The sequence below is a fragment of the Harmonia axyridis genome, chromosome 1 (genome assembly GCF_914767665.1).
Source record: "Harmonia axyridis chromosome 1, icHarAxyr1.1, whole genome shotgun sequence".
Lineage (NCBI taxonomy): Eukaryota > Metazoa > Arthropoda > Insecta > Coleoptera > Coccinellidae > Harmonia > Harmonia axyridis.
In genome coordinates, this window is record NC_059501.1 from 12,390,861 (window position 1) to 12,415,639 (window position 24,779).

Genomic DNA, 24,779 nt, shown 5'->3' on the forward strand with positions numbered 1-24,779 from the left:
AACGCAATATCTCACAAACTAATGGTTGGACTGCTGTAAAATTTTGACACGTATCGTTTGAAGGTTGGTACTAACTAAAAATCACATGAATTTAATACTAGCACCGCCATCTGTGCATCAGACCGGGGACTTTCCAATTGGCCTAATAGTATGTATTTCTCTAACTAATGAATTGTGCAGTATCCTTTAAGCTCTTTTGAATACTGAGCTTGTTAAACTAGGACTTCTCGGGAGATCAGAATATAAAAATTCACGTAGTAAGTTTTTTTGTACAGTAAATTCAAGTCAACTATTCCAGGTAGGCATATTTAAAGTAGTACAATGCTTCGTTAATGTTTGAAAAAAAAACTACTAACGAGCACTTGAAATCACCAAAGCTTCATGCGATAAAAATCGCATCATCAGAGATATCATTCAGATAAATCCGATACAAACTACAATCGAGTGGAAATATAAACGTCAATTACCATTCCCCCGTCATCCGCACAAAAGTTATATCCTTTATGTGCAGAACAATTCGCAGCAATGAATAGCTGAATTTTTCAGTCCGATTTCAATGAGACTTGCAATCTCGCAAAACGCTCTGATTGGTCCCATACAGTTCGTGTCATTCTTATCAAACGAAACTGCATGTCAATTTTCTGTGGCCGCCTGATCATCGAAAACGTATCGTTAATGGTGGTGACCTTTTGACCCGTGCAAGTCACAGATGCAACTCTCAAAGGTGACAGATCGATGATTGAGATGGATGAATGGCGATTGTGCTATGCTCCTGATGTTAATGTGTTGAATTCATTTTGGGATAACGATCCTGCCAGATAGGCGGATAAGATCGGATGACGGTTCGATTTGAAAAGGGGTCGTAGATTGTGGCTCCACCTACGTTTGGGAGATACGATTTGATTATTCATTCGGTTTGATACTCTTTATCACCCTTTCGGCTAACTATGGGATGTTACGTTGAATAAAACATGTATTTTAGTCGGGTTTTGAAGGTATGGAAAGAGTTGTCTTTGAATCAAATCTTCATTCTAATTTATGAGTTCTTGTTCTTCGAACCACTGTATATTAAATTTTGAAAAATTTCACAACAGATCCAAACATAATATTATATAAACATATATATTTTCCAATCGAAATGACTCTTCTATAAATTGGGTTCACATGAATAAAAATTTATTTCCTTTTTCAAATAACAACAAACCTTCTCTAATTTAAACCGTCAAAAACAAACTATGGAAAAATTTATATCATTATTCTTAAAATTACCTGATGTTTTTTTCACTTCCGTCAAATTATTCCTTATGAGATATTTGACGTACCCACCGACTGTACCTTCTTATTTAGCAAGATTATCCGAAAACTGATATTTGTAATCTTTTGAAATATATCATTTTGGTTTTCAGTTTGCCATATTCAAAACCAGTATCAGTAGATGTCAATTCTTGTCGAATGCTTGAAAATTTCGCTAGATTTTCAATTTCTTTCTGCCTTCGATTATTAAATTTTGTCTCTGAACTGTCTGAAACTCTGCTGTCAATCAACTTTGAAATTTCCCATCAATCGAATCTTCTGATTTGGTGCCATTCAATTGAATTTTGCTTTTCAAAACATAATTATAAATTGTATCACAAACATTTTAAAACCATCTACTACATTACAATTGTAATGGAGGGTTTCATAAAACTTTTATCGTGGTGATTTGCTCGATGAAATAATTTCTATGTTCAATTTCAGATCATTTTTGACACTTTCATAGATTTCTCACTACAATCAAGGAGTTGATCGGTCAATCAAAAAGAGATTTCATGTTTATTTGGATTGTTTTCCTATGACAAAATTTCCATTAAAATCGTTTAAACATTATCGCATGAAATTTAATTATTGACTAAAATGAAGACATTGGATGGCTGTAGTTCGGAGGGGACGCATCTTTGGAGGAGTATTATCACCTCATGAACGAACAAGTGCTCAAAAATTTTTGACTTTATATCAGTGCTTTCTTCATTTCTTTATTCACAGTCACTATCATTTCTGCCAATTTCTCTACGTAATGCTTTTTATACCTACAGAAATCATCAAAAGTCTTGGCTCCTCCAGGTTTCTCAAGAAATAAACAGTCTATATTCTGGAAATGAGATGAATATTTTCCTCTATGTCAACTGCAATATATTTGATAGAAAATCTATATTTGCTACTCTTTGCTTTATACAGGATAAGAAAAAATAGGTAAATGAGAAAAAATTTAAATTTATCGATTATTTATTCTTGATTATTTATAGTCATTCCACAACTGAATCCAAATTCAATAGTCCGAATTACCACCTCTTCTTTCAATCAACTGCCCATTACGCCTAGGCATCCCACGAATCAAGAAATTTTCAGGCATATCGTTCCATTCTTCCTGAAAGGCTAAACTCAACAAGACAAGACTTTTGACGATGTGTGTGTTTTTGTATCTTCTCATTATTATTACCATAATCTGAACGCCTCAACCATCTCGTCAATAAAAATAACTGAAAATCTCACAGAACTAAAAGCGCTATTGTAAGATTGACAAGCGTGCAAATCGGAACGTATTGAAATATTGAATGGAATCGAACTGCAGTGGATGTGACGTCTGCATTATTTATCTCTCCCATCCATAGCTACATACGGTGGATTCCCGGGCTCAATTTGATGCTAATTGAATCAAGCAATCAGACTGATATCATTAATTTTATAGTCGATAATCGTTTGATAGGCAGTGCCACACAAATCTTTACAAATCGACCCGGTACTGGAGTAATGATCTTTCAAGTCGCAGGCGAATTGCTCTTCGGAGAACAATGAGGGTACGTAGCATGACAAAATAACAATGCGCCAGCAATGAAATCGTCGATTCTGAACAGGCACGCGGGACAGTGATGGAAGAATGAGGAAGAAAACAGGAATATTTAGTTCGTTCTCGATTCATGAATCCGGCTCGAAGTTGACCAGAATGTATTGCAACGTTTTTTTTTTATTCTTGTGTAATAGGCAGACTAGGGCACACATCATTGTGCACAACTGTATGTAAAGGGTGTTTTTTTAGAGCTATAGAACTTTGAATTGCAATAAAACAACGATGGATTATTCGATTGACATGAATTTTATTTATCCGCAAGATAATCTTCTACATTTTAAAATATGATTTCTGGCATATGACCGCCACGGCCGGCTCGGATGCAGTCCAATCTGGACGTCCAATTTTCGATAACTTTTTTCAACATTTGTAAATAGTAAATAGTAAATAGTAAATTTTATTCGCCATCAAGAAAGAATTACATGGCACGTCATATAAACACATTCAGCAATATTACATAATGAGAAAAAAACATACTAATATAAATATAAACATCAGTTAACACAGTTTAACAAGTTAAAATTTCAATACATCAACACGCTGAAGACAACACAAGTCAGAACTCGAATCTCAAAAACTCGTCAACAGAATAAAATACGTTCTCCAACAACAAATTCCTGACATTTCTCTGAAGAGCTGACCCTGGCAAACTCTTCATAGATTGAGGAAGCTTGTTGTACAGTTTGATGCACCAGTAATTGTGACCGTATACCGGCAATAACACGGCGAATGCTGTCTTCCAAATGATCAAGGGTTTGTAGCTCATCCGCATAGACCAATGACTTTACATAGCCACACAGAAAGTTTTCTAGCGGTGTTGAATCACAAAATCTTGGAGGCCAATTCACAGGTCCAAAACGTGGAATTAGGCGGTCACCAAACTTGTCTTTCAATAAATCGATTGTGGCACGAGCTGTGTGACATGTCGCGCCGTCTTGTTGGAACCACAGCTTCTGGAAATCATGGTTGCTCAATTCAGGAATGAAAAAGTTAGTGATCTTGGCTCTATACCGACCACCATTGACTGTAACGTTCTGGCCATCATCGTTTTTGAAGAAGTACGGACCAATGATTCCACCAGCCCATACAGCGCACCAAACAGTCAGTTTTTCTGGATGTAACGGTGTTTCGACATACACTTGACGATTAGCATCACTCCAAATGCGGCAGTTTTGTTTGTTGACGTAGCCATTCAACCAGAAGTACGCTTCATCGCTAAACAAAATAAAATGGACGTAGTGCGCGATACGTATTCCGCACAGAACCATTATTTTCGAAATGAAATTGCACTATTTGCAAGCTTTGTTCAGGCGTGAGTCTATTCATGATCAATTGCCAAACCAAAATGAGAATAAATCACTTGACAGCTGTTAAATCGGTCGCCATCTTGAACAGAAATGCCAACTTAAAGTTATATACCTCGAAAAAAAACACCCGTTATTTAATTGAGATGATGACACTATAGAAGAATGACAAAAAGAAAAGAAAGAACTAAAGTGAATTCAGGAGCTTTTGAATTTCTGTTCATTCATGCAACCAAGGTATACCAAAGTTTGCATAGGTACCAAAAAAGGACGAAAAAATTTTGGTCTACATAAATTTGGATTTAAAATTTCCCGCTGAATCCCAATCTGCAATGGAAAAGATAGGTTTGCATTTGAAATTTCGGAGTTGGGCATCATATCTCGTAAAAGGCCATTTTGGGCACAAAATCTGAGGGGCCCATTTCTATTCCTCGGGCGAAATTACTAAAGACCTCAGTATCAGTATTCCGATTTTCCACCTGTGCACGAAATAAATTCAATGTTTTCAGACTTTTGAACCACCCGGTATATGTATGTATGTACAGTATACGTGTACACTTCTTTTGTTTCCAACGAAGCATTTGTCGCATGAACAACGAGCGCTCAAAAGTTCCTGAACCCAGTGCTTGTCTCGAATTTTTGATTAATCAATTATCTGTACTACCTACTCATTATGTACAACTTTCAATATTTTCAGAGTTAGGATTTGTTGGATATTCCGACGAAAAAAATCTAATTGTTTTGAAAAAATTTAATTGTTATATGAAATCGAAGGAATCAATAAGCCATCAGGTAAAATTTGTTGTTGTGTTGTTGCTTCGATTGATCAAACGGATTGAAAAATGATTATGTTACCAAATTTCATTCTTATAATTTTCCAGAAAAGTTATAAACTTAGTATAGATAGTTCTCAACATTCCAAAACATTACAATACGTGTGAATGTGAATGATGTGGAAACCATTCCAAAGGTTCATTTAAGAAGTTAATAAGCTGAAACTTGGATTCATTCTAGTTGATGCTACATTTAATATTAGAAATATTACTAGGAATATTCCTTCTAAGTCTATTCTATTAGTGAATTTATGGTTTTGAAGCACGTGTGGTCTCAGAATATGACCGAGCAAATTAATTGGGGTCAATGAGAGAAGAATTTGCGAGATCATGTTTCAGTTGTGTTCAGATTGTGATTAACAAATAACCCACAATTCTATCGATAGGAAAGTGTAATGACAAGAAGTTCAGAATAGATTGCATTGAATGAGTAGTGCTGTAACTGCCAATAACTGTTGATACAACACAGGATGGCTGTATTTATGGTTTTGTCATAAATTGCAATTGAAATTAAAATAGTTTCCAAGCACATTTTGCTGTTAATTTTGACTTTGGTTGGAATAAATCATGAAAATTATTTGACCGTTAGGAATTCAAGTTGTATTATACGAAGGCATTTCAAAAATATAATTTCAAACCCATATAGAGGTGTCTCAGAATGAGTGGTCAATATTTCACCACTAGCCGAAACAATAGGCCTTCAGAGGGACCACCACCTCGTGGTTGTTCAGTCAAAACGAAATTAGAGATATTTCTTCTTACAAATCATCGATTTTTATGGGATTTTCACATAATTTTTTCAAACAATAAACTAATGAAAGGAAGTAATTATTTTTAATTTTCGAAAAAAAGAATTAAATTTTATTGATTTTTCGTTTTTCGCAAAAAAATTGATGATATATTTTTACAAAGCACTGATATATTTTTAGAATATCCGTGAAGAAGACCTAACAAAAAATTTTTTATAATTTCGTGAAAGTCGTCGTACAGTGGTGCTCTCTACTTATTTGCTTCGAAAAAAAAAGAAGTGTATGTACAACTTCGTACACAGTACACAGTACAGTGTTTGGTCATTGCAGGAGCGCCAAGGGGGTAAAGAATGGGTACCAAAATTTGACTGATACGCTAAAAACCACGTGGTTTTGGATATTATTTATTTTCCCCGGCAAAAATCATGATCAAGTTTGATATGGTATGATGATTTGTATAAAAAAATGGCCAACTAGCGCATTTGCAGCCGTATAATAACTTCACGAAATCCATCTTCAAGGTCTTGAACCGATTGTGGAATATTGGTATAGATTCTCTAGTAATTCCCAAATTTATAGATTGTAAAAAGAATATTTGAACAATTGTTCCATATTCCCTCTGAATTATGAATAATTCAAACAATTCAAAATAATAATAAATAAAAATTTGAATGATTTACCAACCTCCTTGAAATCCGTGGAAAAATTAAGACAACATAATATAAACAATTTGAACAATATCACTGAAAAATCACTTCCCATGACACACAAACAAAATGATCTAACCACGAATGATCAACATTAGATAGCAACATGCTGCGATGACATTCGATATTCAATTGACAAATTTTTCGGGCAAACCCACCCCCTAACACTAATTGATAAAACGTTCCAACGAATATAAAGTTCAGATAATAATGGCACAAAAAGAAAGTTTAGACCCGGGATAAAATATTCAGTGCATGAAATTCAGTCAGTTCAGAATGACAGGGTGCAATTACTGTCAGGGAAGCTATATCGTAATTTGGAATTTCGATGAAACGCATAAAAGAGGGTTGCTTCATTGGGGGGGCCACTTAATCCCTGTTAGAGGTTGAAGACAACGTTCTGTAACATTGTCAGAATGCAGTGCCTATTTTTGACGTTGGTTTGTGAATTTCAATAAGAGAACTAATGGAATTTTACTGAAAGAAACTTTTTTAATAATTTGGGTGTGCAAATTCCAATTAATAATTAGAAAAAAGTCACTATTTCCAAATTATTAATTCAGGCACTTTTCATTTAACCATTTTACGTTTTCAAGACATTGACAAAGTCATATAATTTCCCATACATGTATAAATGTTTTAGAATAGGTACTTCAATTTTATCCAATGCACATTCTGAATTACATTTATGATCTAAGGAGGTCAATCCACTAAAGAAATAGTACAAAGTTTAATACGAATCACTATTGAAATTTGCGACAAAGATGAATAAAAAATTCATTGCAAGTTATTATTCATTTTTATTGCCTCTTTTATCACTGATTATTCAAACTATAAATATGGGCCCACAAACGCTTTGTTCTTGAGATATAGGGTTTCGAATTTTGATTTTTTTTTCTGATATTTGCACTATATTCAACTTAAAATTGGCATAAATACTGTAAATTGAAGTTTATATCTACATAGTGGTATTTTTTCTGGAGCAGTGCCGCTTTGATCATTTAAGAGATGATTTGGTGGACTGCTGGTAGCTAAATAAATTTTAAAAGAAATTGATTTCGAGAAAAAATCAAACACTCATCTCGAAATCCTCAGTAAAATTCAAATCTTCATAAAAATCCAGTTAGTAAGCTGTGATGAATAAAATATTAGTTTTGATGTTCATTTTCCCGATCTGAAGGAATGATTCGATAAACTCGTATAATCGTATAAAAAAAAGGACTACAAAAATCACCAAAACACTAAAAAACAAGGCGTTTGCGAATCCTAATAAATGTCCTATAAAAAAAGGACATTTTTCCTCTAAAATTATCCAAGGAATCTCCCACTTCCAATTTGGAAACATCCTGTACAGGATGATCATTTTGAAAGATCCACTACAATAACTCCTTGAAACAAGCCTGAAGCAAAAATGTTTCAAATGTAAGTATCTCATTCTTTAGATTCCTTAATAATTCTTCGTACAAGAATTATTGACGATTTACGTTACTTTTTTGGCACTCTGTATAGCTCAATCATAGAAAACTTATAATCCTGAATCGGAGTAACCTAACCTAAGTCTTCTATCAGTTCTATACCGATACCAGTTTTCCTCCCAACTCGCATCGTTTTAACACCATAATAGCCCAAAATTTCAAATTTGTAATATCCGGGTTATGTTCCGAGATCTGAAATTATTGATTAATTAAAATACCTACTGAACAAACCTTGTTAATTATCAGTCTATTTCGAATGATAATGTGGTAGAACAAATATATAATGACCATAATTGATTGAAACTAGGACAAGCATCGGCTATTCTCTCAAGTGATGCCGAGTTTGCGTTTTATATTATATATTCTTATCGATGGTATGAAATCATGAATAACACTATGGTAACTATAATCTATATAATTTGATAGTGTGAATATGAACACCGGTTATTGGAGATTATTCAAAGAGATAAATATTTCTAAGTGTTAAGTAGGTTCAACTTTAGCATACAAGTCGTTTCCAGAAGTGTAAGGATGTTGACCAATATTCTTTATGGTTATGGTATGTTATAGATTGGGTTGAGATGTAAAAAAATTTTGCCTTATGAGAAAGCCGCAGGGATTTGCTCGAAAAATAATATTTTTATTCGAAAAAAATATGGGTTTTACATTTTGGTTTATAATTTTATCGTTTATCACAGAATACCTCCACTCATATAAAAAAGTCTACGAATATAACCGAAGAGGTTGTTCAAGATTTTGCGGTTCGATAAGAAAATAGTATATTACATCACAAGAGTTGTAAGAAGCACGACAAGAACTGTCTTACAACTCGAGTTGTGTACTATATTTTTTCTACGACCGCATTCGTTTCCATAAAATCTTAGGTAAATCCAAAAACTGGTGGCAAATCATGGCACAATAACGAAACGTCATTAAGTTATTGGCTACGTGGGCTGTTTCTAATTCGTTTCCGAGGTAACTACTGAAGGTTTTATCTTATTGGTTACTCGCCGTGCGATTTACTTTACAGATGCTACCGTATTGGTTGTAGATCGTGCTTTCTATTTACGCTAAAGCAAATCGCACAGTTTTACGTTTTACAGTGCTTAAATAGACAATTACATAGTTGGCAGTTGTACGATTTTCGTCATTTTCTATAGGGGGAGTAGGAAAATATAATTTCATGGTTTGAAATACACTTTATCATTCAGTATGATCTTACTGAAAATCAATCCACTTGTTCCAACGAGATTCCAATTTAAGCATTCCATCCCTGAAATGAGAATCTGAAAGGGTTGAAAAATATGCTTCTACAGCTGTTGTGACCTCATCATTTGATGAAAAACGCTTTCCACGCATTGAATTTTTAGGTTTGGAAACATATGGAAGTCAAAATGCTCTTGTGACGCGGTGCATTGTCCTGCTCAAAAAGAAGAAGAGCTTTTGGCTTAGGTAGACTTCCCACTCAAAGCCAGCAACCTTTTATTCTAAACATTTTTCTGCAAGATGTTTCTTTTTCGAAATTTTTCACTGATTCAAAATTTTGATTCGCTTCCAAGGGCGTAGAAATGAGAGGTACTAGGGGTAATTACTCCTCTCATGATTTTCAAAATATATCATTTCAGAATTCTCTCAAAGGCGAAGAACGAAAATTTCTACATAAAATGAACCCATAACTTTTTACCTTTCTTTGAAATCGACATGGCAGCAAAAACTCAGACCCTTTTACGGTTGACGAGTTTATTATCTCTTATAATATGTTTCCTTTCATTGCACTACGAGCACGTCTATGTCCGAGGTTTATTCTTTTCCTTCATCTAGCCGCTTTGTCGGCATTGTCGACTTGTTTTGCCATCTGTGATTCTTGCATTCGTCATCGGTATACACTTACCCGTTGTTTTCGGTTTTTGGATCATTTTCTTTACAAAATTTTAGTAATGCAGTTATCAAAGAATTCAACTGAGTTATTCACATCGAAAAATTGTCAGTGCTGTGTTTTACAATTAAATGAAGAAATACTCACCTTCTGGGGGTATTTCGATGGCCGATGTGACCTCTTCGGCGTTAGAATCGAATCTTCGGCTGAGCAACTCGTGGCCAAGCACAAAACCGCTGTCAACCTGAAACGGACAGAAAGAGCCAATTTATTATAATTATAGATTATGCACAACAATCTTTGTAGGGAGAGCAGGCAGTTAACGACAATATTCAACTGGGTCGCTTCGAAACCGATGAAATTAGGAGGTGTTGCGACATAATAAAATGGCCTTTATGATGGTGCCGCCCGGTCAAAGGTCGTTATTCATAAATCTGTAATGGGCGAGCGTAGGGCCGACCTAATTGAGACATCGATTCCGACAGTGTTTTGTTTTTGTTTGTACCGTGGCATTCTTCTCAGGAAATCCGATATGCTCTGAGTGTCCAAAAATTCCAAAATAACCTTTCGACCAAGAGGTTTTCTCAGCGGATTTAGGAATTTTAACGATTAACGATAAGATATCATACGATAAGATGTATCATAAGATATAGAATAACTACGTTTATTATTTCAACAATTTTTTAATTTTGGTTCATAATATTAAACCTAACCCTTATTAGGATTGTTACAACGGGTGTTTTTTTTTCGAGGTATATAACTTTTAGTTGGCATTACTGTTCAAGATGGCGACCGATTTAACAGCTGTCAAGTGATTCATTTTCAGTTTGGTTTGGCAATTCATCATGAATAGACTCACGCCTGAACAACGCTTGAAAATAGTGCAATTTTATTTCGAAAATAATGGTTCTGTGCGGAATACGTATCGCGCACTACGTCCATTTTATTTTGTTTAGCGATGAAGCGCACTTCTGGTTGAATGGCTACGTCAACAAACAAAACTGCCGCTTTTGAAGTGAAGCTAATCCTCAAGTTTATGTCGAAACACCGTTACATCCAGAAAAACTTTCGTGAAATTTTCCATACCTAACCCTTAGAAAATTGAAAAAAACTTAAAGTTCCTTCATAGAAATATTGTATCATTTCATTGATTTATTCGACTATGTAGATCGCGAAAATGCTAACAGTTGGGCGATCAGTACATTATTTCAGAAATTATAGGTAAAAATCTGAAATTTTCGAGGAAAAAATTGATAATATTCCCGAGGCTGCAACTTCTCCTGGACGTGAGCTACGCCCTTGAAACTACACTATGTTTTAGATCGGAATATATCACCGATTTTCATTGTGGAAAGTAAATATATTTTGAATTGCGAATTAAAATAAAATTTGAAACTTTTCGTTTTTCGCAAAAGAATTGATGATATGTACAGGGTGGGCAAATTTCGATGTTTTAGCACTACAACTTTTGAACCAGAGGAGATAGACAAAATCTGATACCCACTTCTCGATCTCTTTTTCTGAGAAACTAACAAGGGTAGTATTCATTTTTGGCCACCTTTTTTTGTTTTCGAGTTATAAGCGAAAATTGGAAAAATGGCGATATCGAAAAACATTTATATCTCCGCTAATACTGATGATAGAGCTCTGAAATTAAAACATTATACAGGCACTTTTTCACGTAGAATCCAGTGGTGTGCTCGTATTTTCAAAAGGGTTTTAAATACCAAGCTATGACCCAAAGTTATGTTTTTTCAAAAGGGAACACTAGATTTTTATGTCATTTTCTGAAAGCTTGATTTCTCCTGATTTCAAAAATATATAACATCGTATGATTCGTAGTAAATTAAACAACAGAAAATGGTCAAAAACCTTTTTTACTTAAGAGTCTGAATATTTCTATGGTTTCAACTGTTGATGAGCACAGAAAAATTGAGCTTTCTATAACAAGAGCAGTGTCCTTCGGTCAATCTGATTATTTCTATGCTATTCACTTATTTCTACAAAATTCGAATCTACATATATTTATTTTATACAAATTGTTTCGAAAAGATAAACGAACTTGGAAAAAGTTTCCTAGGTAGCATGAACACAGTTTCAAATATTCATCTATTAAAATATCGAGAAGAGGTGTCGACTGTGCATTGTGCAATTGTTGTCAATATTAGGTTAAATATTATTTCTTGTTTGTCCCTTCGTAATTAAAATTTTGAGTTCAATCATATATGCATTGTTTCATATGCTGTTCAAAATGGATTGGTACTTGTGCGTATTGATTCTGGAGACCTATGTAAATAATCTCCTGATACATGCATCTCAATACAACTCTTTCGATTGAAAAATTCGATCTTGTGGTTTCTCCGTTATTTCCAAATCAATTTTTAGATAAAAATTAATAACATATCTAGATTCGAATTTTGTAGAAATAAGTGAATAGCATAGAAATAATCAGATTGACGGAAGGACACTGCTCTTGTTATAGAAAGCTCAATTTTTCTGTGTTCATCAACAGTGAAACCATTGAAATATTGAGACTCTTAGGTGAAAAGAGGTTTTTGGCCATTTTCTATTATTTATATTGATCCGAATCATACAATGTTATATATTTTTGAAATCAGGAAAAATCAAGCTTTCAGAAAATGACACAAAAATCTAGTATTCCCATTTAAAAATACATAACTTTGGGTCATAGCTTCGTAATTGAAAACCCTTTTGAAAATACGAGCACACCACTGGATTCTACGTAAAAAAGTGCCTGAATAATGTTTTAATTTCAGAGCTCTATCATCAGTATTAGCGGAGATATAAATGTTTTTCGATATCGCCATTTTTCCAATTTTCACTTATACCTCGAAAACAAAAGAAGGTGGCCAAAAATGAATACTACCCTTGTTAGTTTCTCAGAAAAAGAGATCGAGAAGTGGGTATCAGATTTTGTCTATCTCCTCTGGTTCAAAAGTTGTAGTGCTAAAACATCGAAATTTGCCCACCCTGTACAATCTCCAAAGCACTGATATTTTTTCAAAATATTCATAGAAAAAAATCACCAAAAATAATTGCAAAAGTGGTAAAACTATAATTTTGTGAAAAAAAATGATCATCCGTCGAACAGTGCCTCTACTCATTTGCGGAAATCCACGTTGTGGCGATCCCTCTTAAGACGATCGATTCGGATAACGTTGGAGAAATGTTTTCTTGAGATGATCCTTGAAGAATTTTGAAACAATAAATCAAAAATTACATCCTGACATTCCTGACATCGAAAAGCGATTAATGAATATTTGAATCAATCCAGAGTTGATGTTATGATAAGAGAATATCCTCGTCATACCCCATAAGAAATCGATCATCGATCACAATTTTCGATGTTTGCAATTCCCAAAATACAACATTGACATATAGTCAAAATAGAATGAGACTAAATACACCTACTGAATCCTGAACGATAAACAGTGCGATGTTATTTTCAATCTTATTTCATTTTGTTTAATTTTACCTCCCACACTGTAGATTGCTCGCTCATAGAAAACAGTAATTAAAACATCATGCTTCTGGTTCAACAGAATAAAACAAGTTCCGATTATAAAAACGATGCGCCTAACAAATTACAACTGCCACATAGTTCAAAGGTTGTAATTTGTGAATTTATAATGAGTACGTTATAAGGAAGATTAATTGAGACATTTTTTCGGTATCTTCGTTGGCTCGAATCGAGAAAAGGCGATCCGAGATGACTGTGCTGTACATCGATTAAAAATGTACTTTATTACTATGTATTCCTGAAAATACGTGTAATCATTAGAGGGATTTTTATGAGTTATGTGAAATGAGAACTTTGTTCTCTCATGCACCCACCAAAAATAATGGAACTGATTAACAATTTTACACGTTTGGTGTTCCCAACGAAGAAATATTGAGTTGACTAGAAAAATTCCACAATATAAAGTTTATAAGTGAAGTTTATGTGTACCTTTTCTGGCTGCTACGCCAGATACTTGTTTGGGACAATATTTCGCAAAAATTAACATTAAGCATAAAAACATTAGTGAAAGACGGTTTTATGAACAAATTAACTGTGGCCGAGTGTATAAACGAAGGCTTCGCTCCATTTTTGGAAATAGTCAGTGGAAGAATAATCTCTATGGCTGATAGTATTTTTGATTTTAGCGGTATTTTTCTAGTAAACTCAATATTTCTCTGTTGGAAACACTGGGTAGTTGGTATTGTCGCACATCAATATGGCGACGGTGAATATGGTCAATTGGCTTCCAAGATCTTGTGATTTAACACCACTAGACTACTTTCTGTGGGGCTATATAAAGTCATTGGTCTATGCGGATAAGCCACAAACCCTTGACCATTTGGAACAACATTCGCCGTGTTATTGCCGATATACGGCCACAAATGATGGAAAAAGTCATCGAAAATTGGACGTCCAGATTGGACTACATCTGAGCCAGCCGTGGCGGTCATATGCCAGAATTCATATTTAAAATATAATGCCAAAAGATTATCTTGAGGATAAATAGAATTCATGTCAATCGAATAATCCGTCGTTGTTTTATTACAATTTAAAGTTCTATAGCTCTAAAAAAACACCATTTAGTTATAACGCAAAAATAAATAGTTCCAAGTAGACATATAACATCAAAGAGAAAAGAAATGTAACTATACAGAATCTGATATGTTGAAATACCTTGAATGATCCCGAATATAAGTAACCTGATTGTGGCAATTGTGAGAATAAATATTCGAAACTTTAGATCGCATTGTTCATCACTATATTAATCATTCTATGTACCTATGTATTTCTATGCTCACCGACTGAGATATACCAATGATTAATGTGAATCAAAACTTGAAAAGAGAGCCACCTCTGACTGTTCCACACTGACCCTTAAGTCGTTAACAAACTTCATTTTCTCTTGTTCTCATGTGTTACAAAATAATGAATATTCCGCTTATAGAAGGAAAGAATCGTCTATAATTAACAATCTAGTTCTATTCTTGTTCTTCTTGATGTATCCACGAATTAATTACTCGTCTCAGTTCTCTGCACCACGAGAAGGCGTAGACCAATAAGTCAATACGGGTAATAATTGATACTATTAATCACCTCCTTCATTTTTCATGAAGGAATAATTAAATACGGCCCTTTATTGAGACACCTTCATAATGACTTATAACACGCAAGCGAAAGGTCATACGGAAAAATTATTGCTCGAGTTTTCAGCGGGGTATTGTGTTCTTTGGGGTAATTCCGAGATAGGTAAGGTTTACCACAACGGCTGTTATAATTCTTGTGGATTTTGTGACTCCCCGTGAAAATAATGCTTTCCCATTTCCCAGAACGTGCGGTTCACTTAGCTGGATCCACGTTTTCAGTGGGAGATTTATCGGGTTTTTCGGCATTTTATGGTGCCCTGCATTAAAACATTCATGTCCTTGAATTTTTCGATGTTGGAGTACAGTTAATAGAATCTGCATTATAAAAATCTCAAAAAATTCCGCATACAGGTTTATTATTTAAACAGTTATTTAATATTTCGAATACACAAATAACTGATTTGGTGTCAGAAGCTCATAGAAGACAAGAACTGTTGTCTATATTAATGAGATGTGATTTATTATTATGTTTTCGTTGATATTATTCAATATAAATGAGCAGTTCCAATGTATTATCCTCCCAAAATTCGGTGGAATACATAGGCGTACAACTTTGCTTCCGCCGTTTTCTTCGATCGATTTCAGTCGGTTTTAACGACTACGCCGAGCAGGTTCCACCAAATACTGAGCATGACTTTGGAACCTTGAATATTCGGTTTGGCCATCAACGTGGAATCATGGCTGGATATCCCCATGGTTTTCTGTGCTAGGGATTATCGTAATGAACCATTTTTCGTCACAATGTCACAATGCGATTCAGAAATCCCTTCCATATTGACTTGCAAGGAGCTGTTTACAAGAAAAAAAACCACATTCAACATCTCTCGGCTTCAACTGGTAAGGCACCCAATCTCCTTGTTTCTGAATCATTCTCATGACTTTCATGCGTTTTGAAATGTCTTGTTGCGTAACCCCTAATGATCCTGTCAATTCATGTTGCGTTTGACACGAATCTTGATCAAGTAATGCCTCCAATTCATCATCTTCGAAAACAGCCATGCTGGTCTTCGACGTCAAAATCACCGTTCTTGAGATGTTGAAACCACTCTCGGCACGTTCTTTCACTAATATCTGCCTAACCAAAGGTGAGAGCATTCGATAAGCCGCAACCGTAGATTTCTTCATGTTAAGGCTGAAAATTGAAATCTCCCGAAAATGATAAGAATTCGGCTCGTAAGCTGACATGTTTATTCGAGAATAACTCAATGATGCAGATACAAATCGACTAATATTTCGATGGCGTTATGTTTACAAATACTTGAGCTTATATTATGACATCTACGACCTATTTATTTCGACTACCACTTACCGCTAAAGCTATCTTTTGCAAAACGGGGGAAGCAAAGTTGTACACCTATTATTTTTACGTATACTAACCAAATGTTAACAGAACTGTTCTTACGGAGATATAAGCTATTGAAATTTTTCATGTCTCAATATATATATAAAACTTCTCATAACGGTTGAAATGATTTTTATAAATTCAAAGACAAAATCTTCACTCGATTTTTTTTTCTGAAACTTTTTTGAAATATTTTCTCAAAATTTAAGAATACTGTCCTGGGAAAAAACTTGTTGTAAAATTCAGCCTAAAAGCTCACACTTTGAGACGCAAACTTTTCATAATATCCTTAACTTAATGATTAGATAGGGAGTCAAATTTCATGGTTTTCGCTGATTTTGTTCGAAAAATTTGTTTCGAAAACAAAATTATTGTTTCACAAATGTTTTTGATCTTAAAATGCGGTGGTGAATTTGACCACTATTCTGAGACACCCTGCATGTATCTACATACTACATTTCTTTTCTGTAGATTATGTAGTGCATGTATCTATTCTTTTCGTTTTGGGCTTGGAAGAAGTAGCCTCTAAATAAGTTGCAATAACTTCATTAATGAATTATTTAACTGTTCTTCAATATAATGGTATATTCTTCAGCAAAATATGTTCTCCCTATACGATGACGAAGAAAGGGGAACTACAAATATTCATAATCGGAATACAATCAGAGTTCATCAGAAAGGAAATGATTTCAAGGACCCTTCATCAGGCAAGAAACAAAGAGAAGAAGAGCCAGATCCAGATCTCCTAGAGAAATATGATAGTTTCTACCAAACAACAAAGAGCTTGTTGGTACTATTTCAGATAATGGGTGTTATGCCCATAGAGAGAGCAAGCAAAGGATTTACAACATATAGGTAACGCAGATCATGAAATTATAGTCACACATGATGATGATTATTATTCACATAAATATAAATCTCAATTTATATGCTTATTATTGGTTGATATTGACGAAAAGGTATTGAAAATTGAAGGAACATTGGAATTCATGTATCACTCTTGAAGGAGATAAAATTCTAGTTTTTGGAGAAACATTAATTTTTCTAGTGAGGCCCGGGGTTTATTTCAGTAAATTTTAAAACCTCTATGATCTATGACTCTTACTTATGAATCTTACTCTTTTTTTTCTCATTTTCATATATTTTTTTGCGTGAATGTATGTGTTAATTTATTTTAATTTCATAAACTCTGCCTCAAATCTTCATCCTTTATAAATAAATATATAATATATTTCAAAGAAAATCTGAAAATAGAAACATTCATTTCGGTTGTCTTGTAAAAGACTGAGCAAAAACATTTAATTTGAGGTCAATACATATGACAAGCTTTCAGCATTCTATTGAGTGGAAAATCAGAGGTGCAGTTGTTCCTTCTCGAAGCAACATGACATAAACCCTTGAATATTAATCTATAAATATATCTATGAATGAATATACAGGGTGTTTCCCAAACATGCGGCAAAAATTCAGGGGGTTGTTCCTTGGACTATTCTAAGAATATTTTGTCCTTTGATGATTTTTGAAAAACCTATTTGTTTCGAAGATATAGGGGAAACAAAATTTCAGATAATAACATTTTATTATGAAAAATTACATGAAAATTCAACTCAACCTACAAAAACTGTTGAAAATGACCTCTAGCCAGCATACAAGCATCCAATCTTCTCCTCATTGACTGCCGAACCCTTTCAAAAACACCAGGATCATTTCTTATTAAGTTACACCCAGCAAATGAAAACCGTGTTTAATCTGTATTCCTTTACCATCTGCACTTATCAATTTTTAGTCAAAAAACTGGCCGTTTTTAGTAATTGGAATGTTGTTAAACAAATTTAAAAATAAATTGTACCTACTTAGTAAACACAGTGCGGTACGCATTTTTATTTAAACTATTATCAATTTTAAAAATATGAAAAATGTTGTTCGCCCTGTATCTTCGAAACAAAGAGGTTTTTCAAAAATCATCCAAGGACAAAACATGCTTAAAATAGTCCAAGGAACAACCCCCTGAATTTTTGCCGCATGTTTAGGAAACACCCTGTATATGAATTATAACTTTTTTTAAGCGCTAAAACACACATGAAATTATTCTTCCTATTGATATATTGATATTCATTCAATTCTAGGTGGATTTCACCAGCAGCTCTGTGGGCCTATTTCATCTACGTTGTTGAGACAGTCTTTGTTGGCATGGTGTTCAAGGAGAGATTGATGCTCATTTCTCAAGGGGGTAAAAGATTCGATGAATATATTTATGGCATAATTTTTCTCAGCATTATGATTCCGCATTTTTTATTGCCAGTCGGAGCCTGGACTACAGGGACGGAGGTTGCTATATTCAAGAATATGTGGACGAGGTTTCAGGTTTGATACCTAAAATAATATTTAGTAAAATATGAACGTAAAAATGTTTCTATATTTGAACTTATGTGATTGTCTGAAATTGAGTCTTTCATTCATTCATTGAGTCTTTCGCTACACTTCTTTTCTTAAGACTTTTAAAGAGGAAATAGTCAGCAAAACAAATAAGACATTCTAGAGCTTTCACCTCTCAAGTGTGCTTTGAAATTTTCATTTACATAACTCATAAGTTTTTCTTTTGCATACCAATTTTAACCATCTTTGCAGCTGAAATATTTCCAAGTTACTGGTACGCCGATCATTTTCAAAAATTTGGAACTGATAACATATTCTCTGTGTGTGATTTCTTGGCTCGCTGGTATCTTAATCATGCTAGCGCAATATTACCTTCAACCTGATATGCTACTTTGGCACACGTTCGCGTATTTCCACATTTTAGCTATGCTGAACTGCCTATGTTCTCTTTGGTTCATCAATTGCACAGCCAAAGGACAGGTGGCGCAGTGGTTGGCTACGAACGTGGAAGAAGCTCTGAAGGTACCCAATTCTTCGGAAAGATTATCGGCTTACAGAGATTTGTGGGTAAGCAGGTGACCACCTAGTATAAATATTGAAATTTGCTACCGAGTCTCGTGAATATATAGGGTGTTTTTTTTCGAGGTATATAACTTTGACATTTCTGTTCAAGATGGCGACCGATTCAACAGCTGTCAAGTGATTTATTCTCAGTTTGGTTTGGCAATTCATCATGAATAGACTCACGCCTGAACAACGCTTGCAAATAATGCAATTTCATTTCGAAAATAATGTGCCATTGTTCCCGATTTTCATAAGCGAATTTTGTTTAATGATGAAGTGCACTTCTGGTTGAATGGCTACGTCAACAAACAAAACTGTCGCATTTGGACTGAAGCTAATCCTCAAGTGTATGTCGAAACACCGTTACATCCAGAAAAACTGACTGTTTGGTGCGCTTTATGGGCTGGTGGAATCATTGGTCCGTACTACTTCAAAAACGATGATGGCCAGAACGTTACAGTCAATGGTGATCGGTATAGAGCTATGATTACTAACTTTTTCATTCCTGAATTGAACAACCATGATGTCCAGGAGCTGTGGTTCCAACAAGACGACGCAACATGTCACACAGCTCGTGCCACAATCGATTTATTGAAAGACACGTTTGGTGACCGCCTAATTTCACGTTTTGGACCTGTGAATTGGCCTCCAAGATCTTGTGATTTAACACCGCTAGACTACTTTCTGTGAGGCTATGTAAAGTCATTGATCTATGCGGATAAGCCACAAACCCTTGACCTTGAACATTCGCCGTGTTATTGCCGATATACGGCCACAAATGTTGGAAAAAGTCATCGAAAATTGGACGTCCAGATTGGACTACATCTGAGCCAGCCGTGGCGGTCATATGCCAGAAATCATATTCAAAATGTAATGCCACAAGATTATCTTGCGGATAAATAAAATTCATGTTAATCGAATAATCTATCGTTGTTTCATTGCAATTTAAAGTTCTATAGCTCTAGAAAAAAACACCCTTTAGAAAAACTTTGTGATCACTTGATGCACGTATACGAAATTCAGCTCTTCCAGAAAAAAGTAAGAGAAGTGAACTTGTGTAAAAAGCGAATTCAAAGATTTTCATATTTCGATATTGATGAAAATTGATAGATATAGATGATTAAGACGTAGATGATTCAGCAGGAATTTCAACTTTTTTTTAATAAACAATGTGAGCTGCGCATATTTCAATGTCTTAGTGGCTGTGAAGGTAGTGAACCTAAACATTAAAAACTATTTTTTGCTCGAATGGTGAAAAAGAAAAAAACATTTTCAATCATAAATAGCATTTTAACGAGACGTTTCTGTTCAAGGTGGACCTATCCCATATGATGCAACAACTCGGCAAGGCCTACTGTGGTATGTACGGCCTTTATTGCGTCCTTATCCTCCTCACCACAATAGTGGCAACTTACGGCTGTTTAACCGAAATATTAGACCATGGATTCTCCTTCAAAGAAACTGGTCTACTCCTAATCGCATCCTATTGTTTAGTTCTTCTGTACATAATATGCAACGAGGCACACCACGCATCCAGAAAGATGGGTCCCGAATTCAGAGATAGGCTCTTGAATGTTCATCTCACTTCTTTAGATCATCGAACCAGAGAGGAAGTGAATATGTTCCTAACTGCTATCGAAAAGAATCCGCCTATTATGAATCTGAATGGCTTTGCTGATATAAATAGGGAGCTGTTGACTTCGGTAAGTAAAAGTCTCACTCTACACTCAAATAAAACAAACAGGTACCTACATAACAAAACGAAAACAATTCAGGAATTCTATACTGCTTCAACAGTTAGTTCAAAAATAAGTAAGACATCGGCACCCAATCACGTACGATGAATTGACAAATTACCGCGTCTTTGCAAATTCCAGTAGCATTGCATGAATTGAATCGTGCAAAATCGTTGCGGTAATTATTACTCATCAAGCTTCCCAGATAGCATGTTATTCAAAATGAAACCTTTCATTGGAAAACCCTTCAGTTGATGATATAAACAAAAACTTATATGTTCCTTCTATTATCTAAATCAATGAATAGACATAATTCGCATTATATCACGGGAATTCAGCAATATTAATATGCCTTTCAATCAATCAGATCCTTGCGATATAAGCAATTACTCTCCAGTATACAAATGATGTCAATTCACTTGATGAAAGGCTAATACTAATACTTAATAACAACTCCACTTCCGACAAGACCAACAATGTGAACCTCTATTCGTGAGTTAACAACAGCACAACGATTTCTTTCATACCGCACACAAGATTGAATATGATCTTCGTTTCAGACTTTGACTTCCATGGCCACCTATCTCCTGATGCTGATGCAGTTCCGGCTTTCGTTAATGAGGAACGCATCTATAGCCGCAAGGAGGGCCATGTCTAGAAACGCAACCATGTCCTGAAGGAATTGTAACAACAATGGCATTATTGTTGCAATCACGAACAATGATATCTTTCCGACAATTCAGCATTTCTTTTTTTTCACTTGGAGATATCGATAGTACCTATTGTTGAGTTCTTCGTTTCCATTCGGAGATACTAGATAGCTAGATAGAACAGAAGATTCATGCGAAAAAATAAATGACATTTAAGTTCTTCATCATAAACGCCTTTAACGAAATGATTCGTAGCCATTGGAAAACACCGATATTTAAATACCATCCTTGAAGGCATTAGGCCAATCATTTTTGCAAAAACTCCTATGGAAGAGGCATCAATATCAGCTAATGAACAATATTAAGTACAGATGTGCCGGGTTTTTCACCAAAATTTTAACCCTTTAACTTTGTTACTGAAAGAGGTACAAAAAAATGTTTTTTACAAAAGTTTCACTAAATCGACTAGTGTTTTAATGATTTCACAAAACGAAATATATACAAGGTGGGCAACATATTGATTGCAACTTCATTTTTTCAAATGGAACGCCCTGTATATTTCTCTATATTCGACTAGCTCTTTTTCCCCTGATTCCGAATATATAACATGTTTGGCATATCTCTCTTATTCTGAGTACGACAGAGTTTCAAATTTTAAGAACCACCTGGCAAGCTAAGTAATCAGTTTTCAAGTGGAAGGCTTGAGTTATCTCGTTGGCAACGATATATGACATATGTTTGTCATTGAATGAAACTATTCATCGAATATGCACTACACAGAAGAGGAAAAATTTGAAATATTTTCATTTTATATGAAGAACAATAAAAATAAGAAAGCTACAAGGAGAGAATATATGGAGTTGCATCCAAATCATTCAATTCCAATTTATGGTGAAAAACTTATGTCATATCGTTGCCAACGAAATAACTCGAAAATGCTATAGAGAAATATCAATTTTCAAATATTGTTTTCATTTTGGGCACATGAGTAACAAAGTCTAAGAGTTAATTGAAAATAATTCGATTTACTCAAGGAGTCAATTAAAAAAAACAATTTTGTGATTGCAGGTATACTTACACTTGTTGCTGCGGGTTGCATAATGTCGTTTTTAAACATCAAGAAGGGAAATAAATATAATTACACTTTTACTACAACATTCATGAAAATAGCTAACCCATGTTACCTAATACTAATTGTTTAATTCGTCGATTAATTTACAAAATTCCGTTAAAAGTATTACAAATAAAGAAAAATTTCTCCTTCTGTTTGGCTTATCTTCCTTAAATCTATATTTTCATTAAAATGGCACAATGATCATATATCTAAATTTGGAAAATTGTTTGAGATATTCTAATTAATTATATAGGGTGTTCCTATATTGGAGATACAAAGGAGAATGAAAGATTCTCTGGATGATTTAAAAAAAAAATGTCCTATAAACAAGGGATCGCAAACGCATAGTTTTAGAGTTACAGGATGTTTCTTGTATTCCTTCTTTTCTGCTATGATTTTACCAGTTTATCGTATCTACAGATTGGGTAAAAAAGTACCAAAACCTTTAATTAATTTATTCAGCAGAGCTCACTTACTGGAAATCCATAACGATTTGGATTTTCCTCTGGATTACTAGAAGATTGTCTGACATTATTCCTTGAAATCGGCAGCAGGTACGACAGAACTACAAGAAACTTAAAATAGTATACTGGATCAGTTTGTTTCCACATTTCTCTAAACAACCTGTGTCCCACCACAAACAAATTCTGGAGGAAAGAAGCGGTCACTTTTCCAGAAAAAATATCAAGATTTGCATTCAAAATTAACATATCACATGATGAAAACTTCAAATTGGAATATCTGTACCAAATTCAGTTTAATATCTTATGAAGGAAAGGTGCCGTGAGAAAAAACACACTGTAGATTTCCAATCTCAAAAGTTAGAATAAGTGGTGGGTGATTTCAAGTTCTATAACTTTGATGCTCCCAATTAGAGCAATATGCATTCAGTGAATCGCGTAGATTACTATCACGTTCTTCATAAACCCAATCAGTTCGTCATTCCTCCTCAAATAACTCAATTACATACTTCACCGATCACCGAAGAAAACGAATAACTAATTCTTCACGTATTCCTCTTAAAGGTGTTTTCGATCACTCCGAACGTACCATCTATAAAACAGATTATTCGCTTCCAAGTCTAAATAGAGGAGGTATTAAGCTATGCATCGAAATATCTCGCGTCAGCTGCATCATTAATTAGAAATTTTCATTACGCTGAGACAAAAGCACTCTTCGGCGGCTCCATTCTTCAGATATTGAAGGCGCGATAAAATGCAAAGAAGTCGCTATTTCAAAGACGAGGTATGCACAATTATAACTTCATCCATGACATTAATTATCATCGTTACATACTCCGGGTATTTGTATTCCATGCAGTGACACTGGAAGTGATATTATGGTATCCAGCTACGTGCTTCGAATTCATTAGGTTGAGGCGGTTCTTTCGAGTATTTCGAAAACAATTTGTCTTCTTCATGCCATTCATTAGATGTCGAATTCATGATTATACTCTTGTGGCTGCACTTGATATACATGGAGAATGTTATAATGATGAACAATAAAGCTTTTCATAGGGGAATATATCAGTATAAATTATGTTTGAATAATAATACAAGATTTAAATTGTCAGGTTAACATATTTATTATGTAATTACACATTTATATGAATTTTATTTCGCTCAAAAAGATTTTTAGGAGAATTCTCACCCAGATGCCTAGTTACATTTGTCTCATTCGAGAGTCAGCCAATTCACTAATGTAACATGAGGAAACAATAGGTGACTTAGGTGTTAGCATTTGATGTTTATGGCAGTTGAAGAAATCAATTAGACATTACTTGCCATAACGCTCTCTTTGCATTGGCAATATTTCCTGAGTCATTCCTGATCATATCATGCCCTAGTTTGGTAACATCTCTTGCAATTGAACTTGTTTTTTGTTTTGTTTTTTGAATCCATAGCTCATGAACGGCCAGCCATTATAGCCTACATTAGTGGTTGCATTGCATCACCAAAATTGTATGTGGTAGAAAATATTTTTTGAAAATCTTGCCAAACTAT

General features: G+C 34.5%; 2 protein-coding genes across 3 annotated transcripts in view; one reads left to right on the forward strand and one right to left on the reverse strand.

Moving 5' to 3' along the window:
- The window catches only part of LOC123671223 (thrombospondin type-1 domain-containing protein 4-like), a 186,463-nt gene that overhangs the window by 127,719 nt on the left and 33,965 nt on the right, over nucleotides 1-24,779 (reverse strand). The window contains exon 2 of one of the 2 annotated variants that reach the window (XM_045604953.1): nucleotides 9,976-10,072. In XM_045604953.1, coding sequence (XP_045460909.1) covers nucleotides 9,976-10,072 — 97 coding nt within the window. Of the gene's footprint in view, nucleotides 1-1,269; nucleotides 1,723-9,975; nucleotides 10,073-24,779 lie in introns of those variants that run through there. The other variant, XM_045604954.1, reaches the window with a different exon arrangement.
- LOC123671224 (gustatory and odorant receptor 22-like) lies at nucleotides 16,936-22,055 on the forward strand. The gene is made up of 5 exons (XM_045604955.1): nucleotides 16,936-17,191; nucleotides 18,463-18,700; nucleotides 18,965-19,279; nucleotides 20,590-20,979; nucleotides 21,573-22,055. The coding sequence occupies exons 1-5, from the start codon at nucleotides 16,938-16,940 to the stop codon at nucleotides 21,687-21,689; spliced, it is 1,314 nt and encodes a 437-aa protein (XP_045460911.1). The 5' UTR covers nucleotides 16,936-16,937; the 3' UTR covers nucleotides 21,690-22,055.

What these genes read in the sequence shown, in the direction of transcription:
- LOC123671224 (XM_045604955.1), top strand. Translation starts at nt 16,938, where the DNA reads ATGTTCTCCCTATACGATGACGAAGAAAGGGGAACTACAAATATTCAT. An exon ending in ATATGTGGACGAGGTTTCAG is followed by an intron (nt 18,701 to 18,964) that starts GTTTGATACCTA and finishes CCATCTTTGCAG; the next exon opens with CTGAAATATTTCCAAGTTAC. An exon ending in ATAGGGAGCTGTTGACTTCG is followed by an intron (nt 20,980 to 21,572) that starts GTAAGTAAAAGT and finishes TCTTCGTTTCAG; the next exon opens with ACTTTGACTTCCATGGCCAC.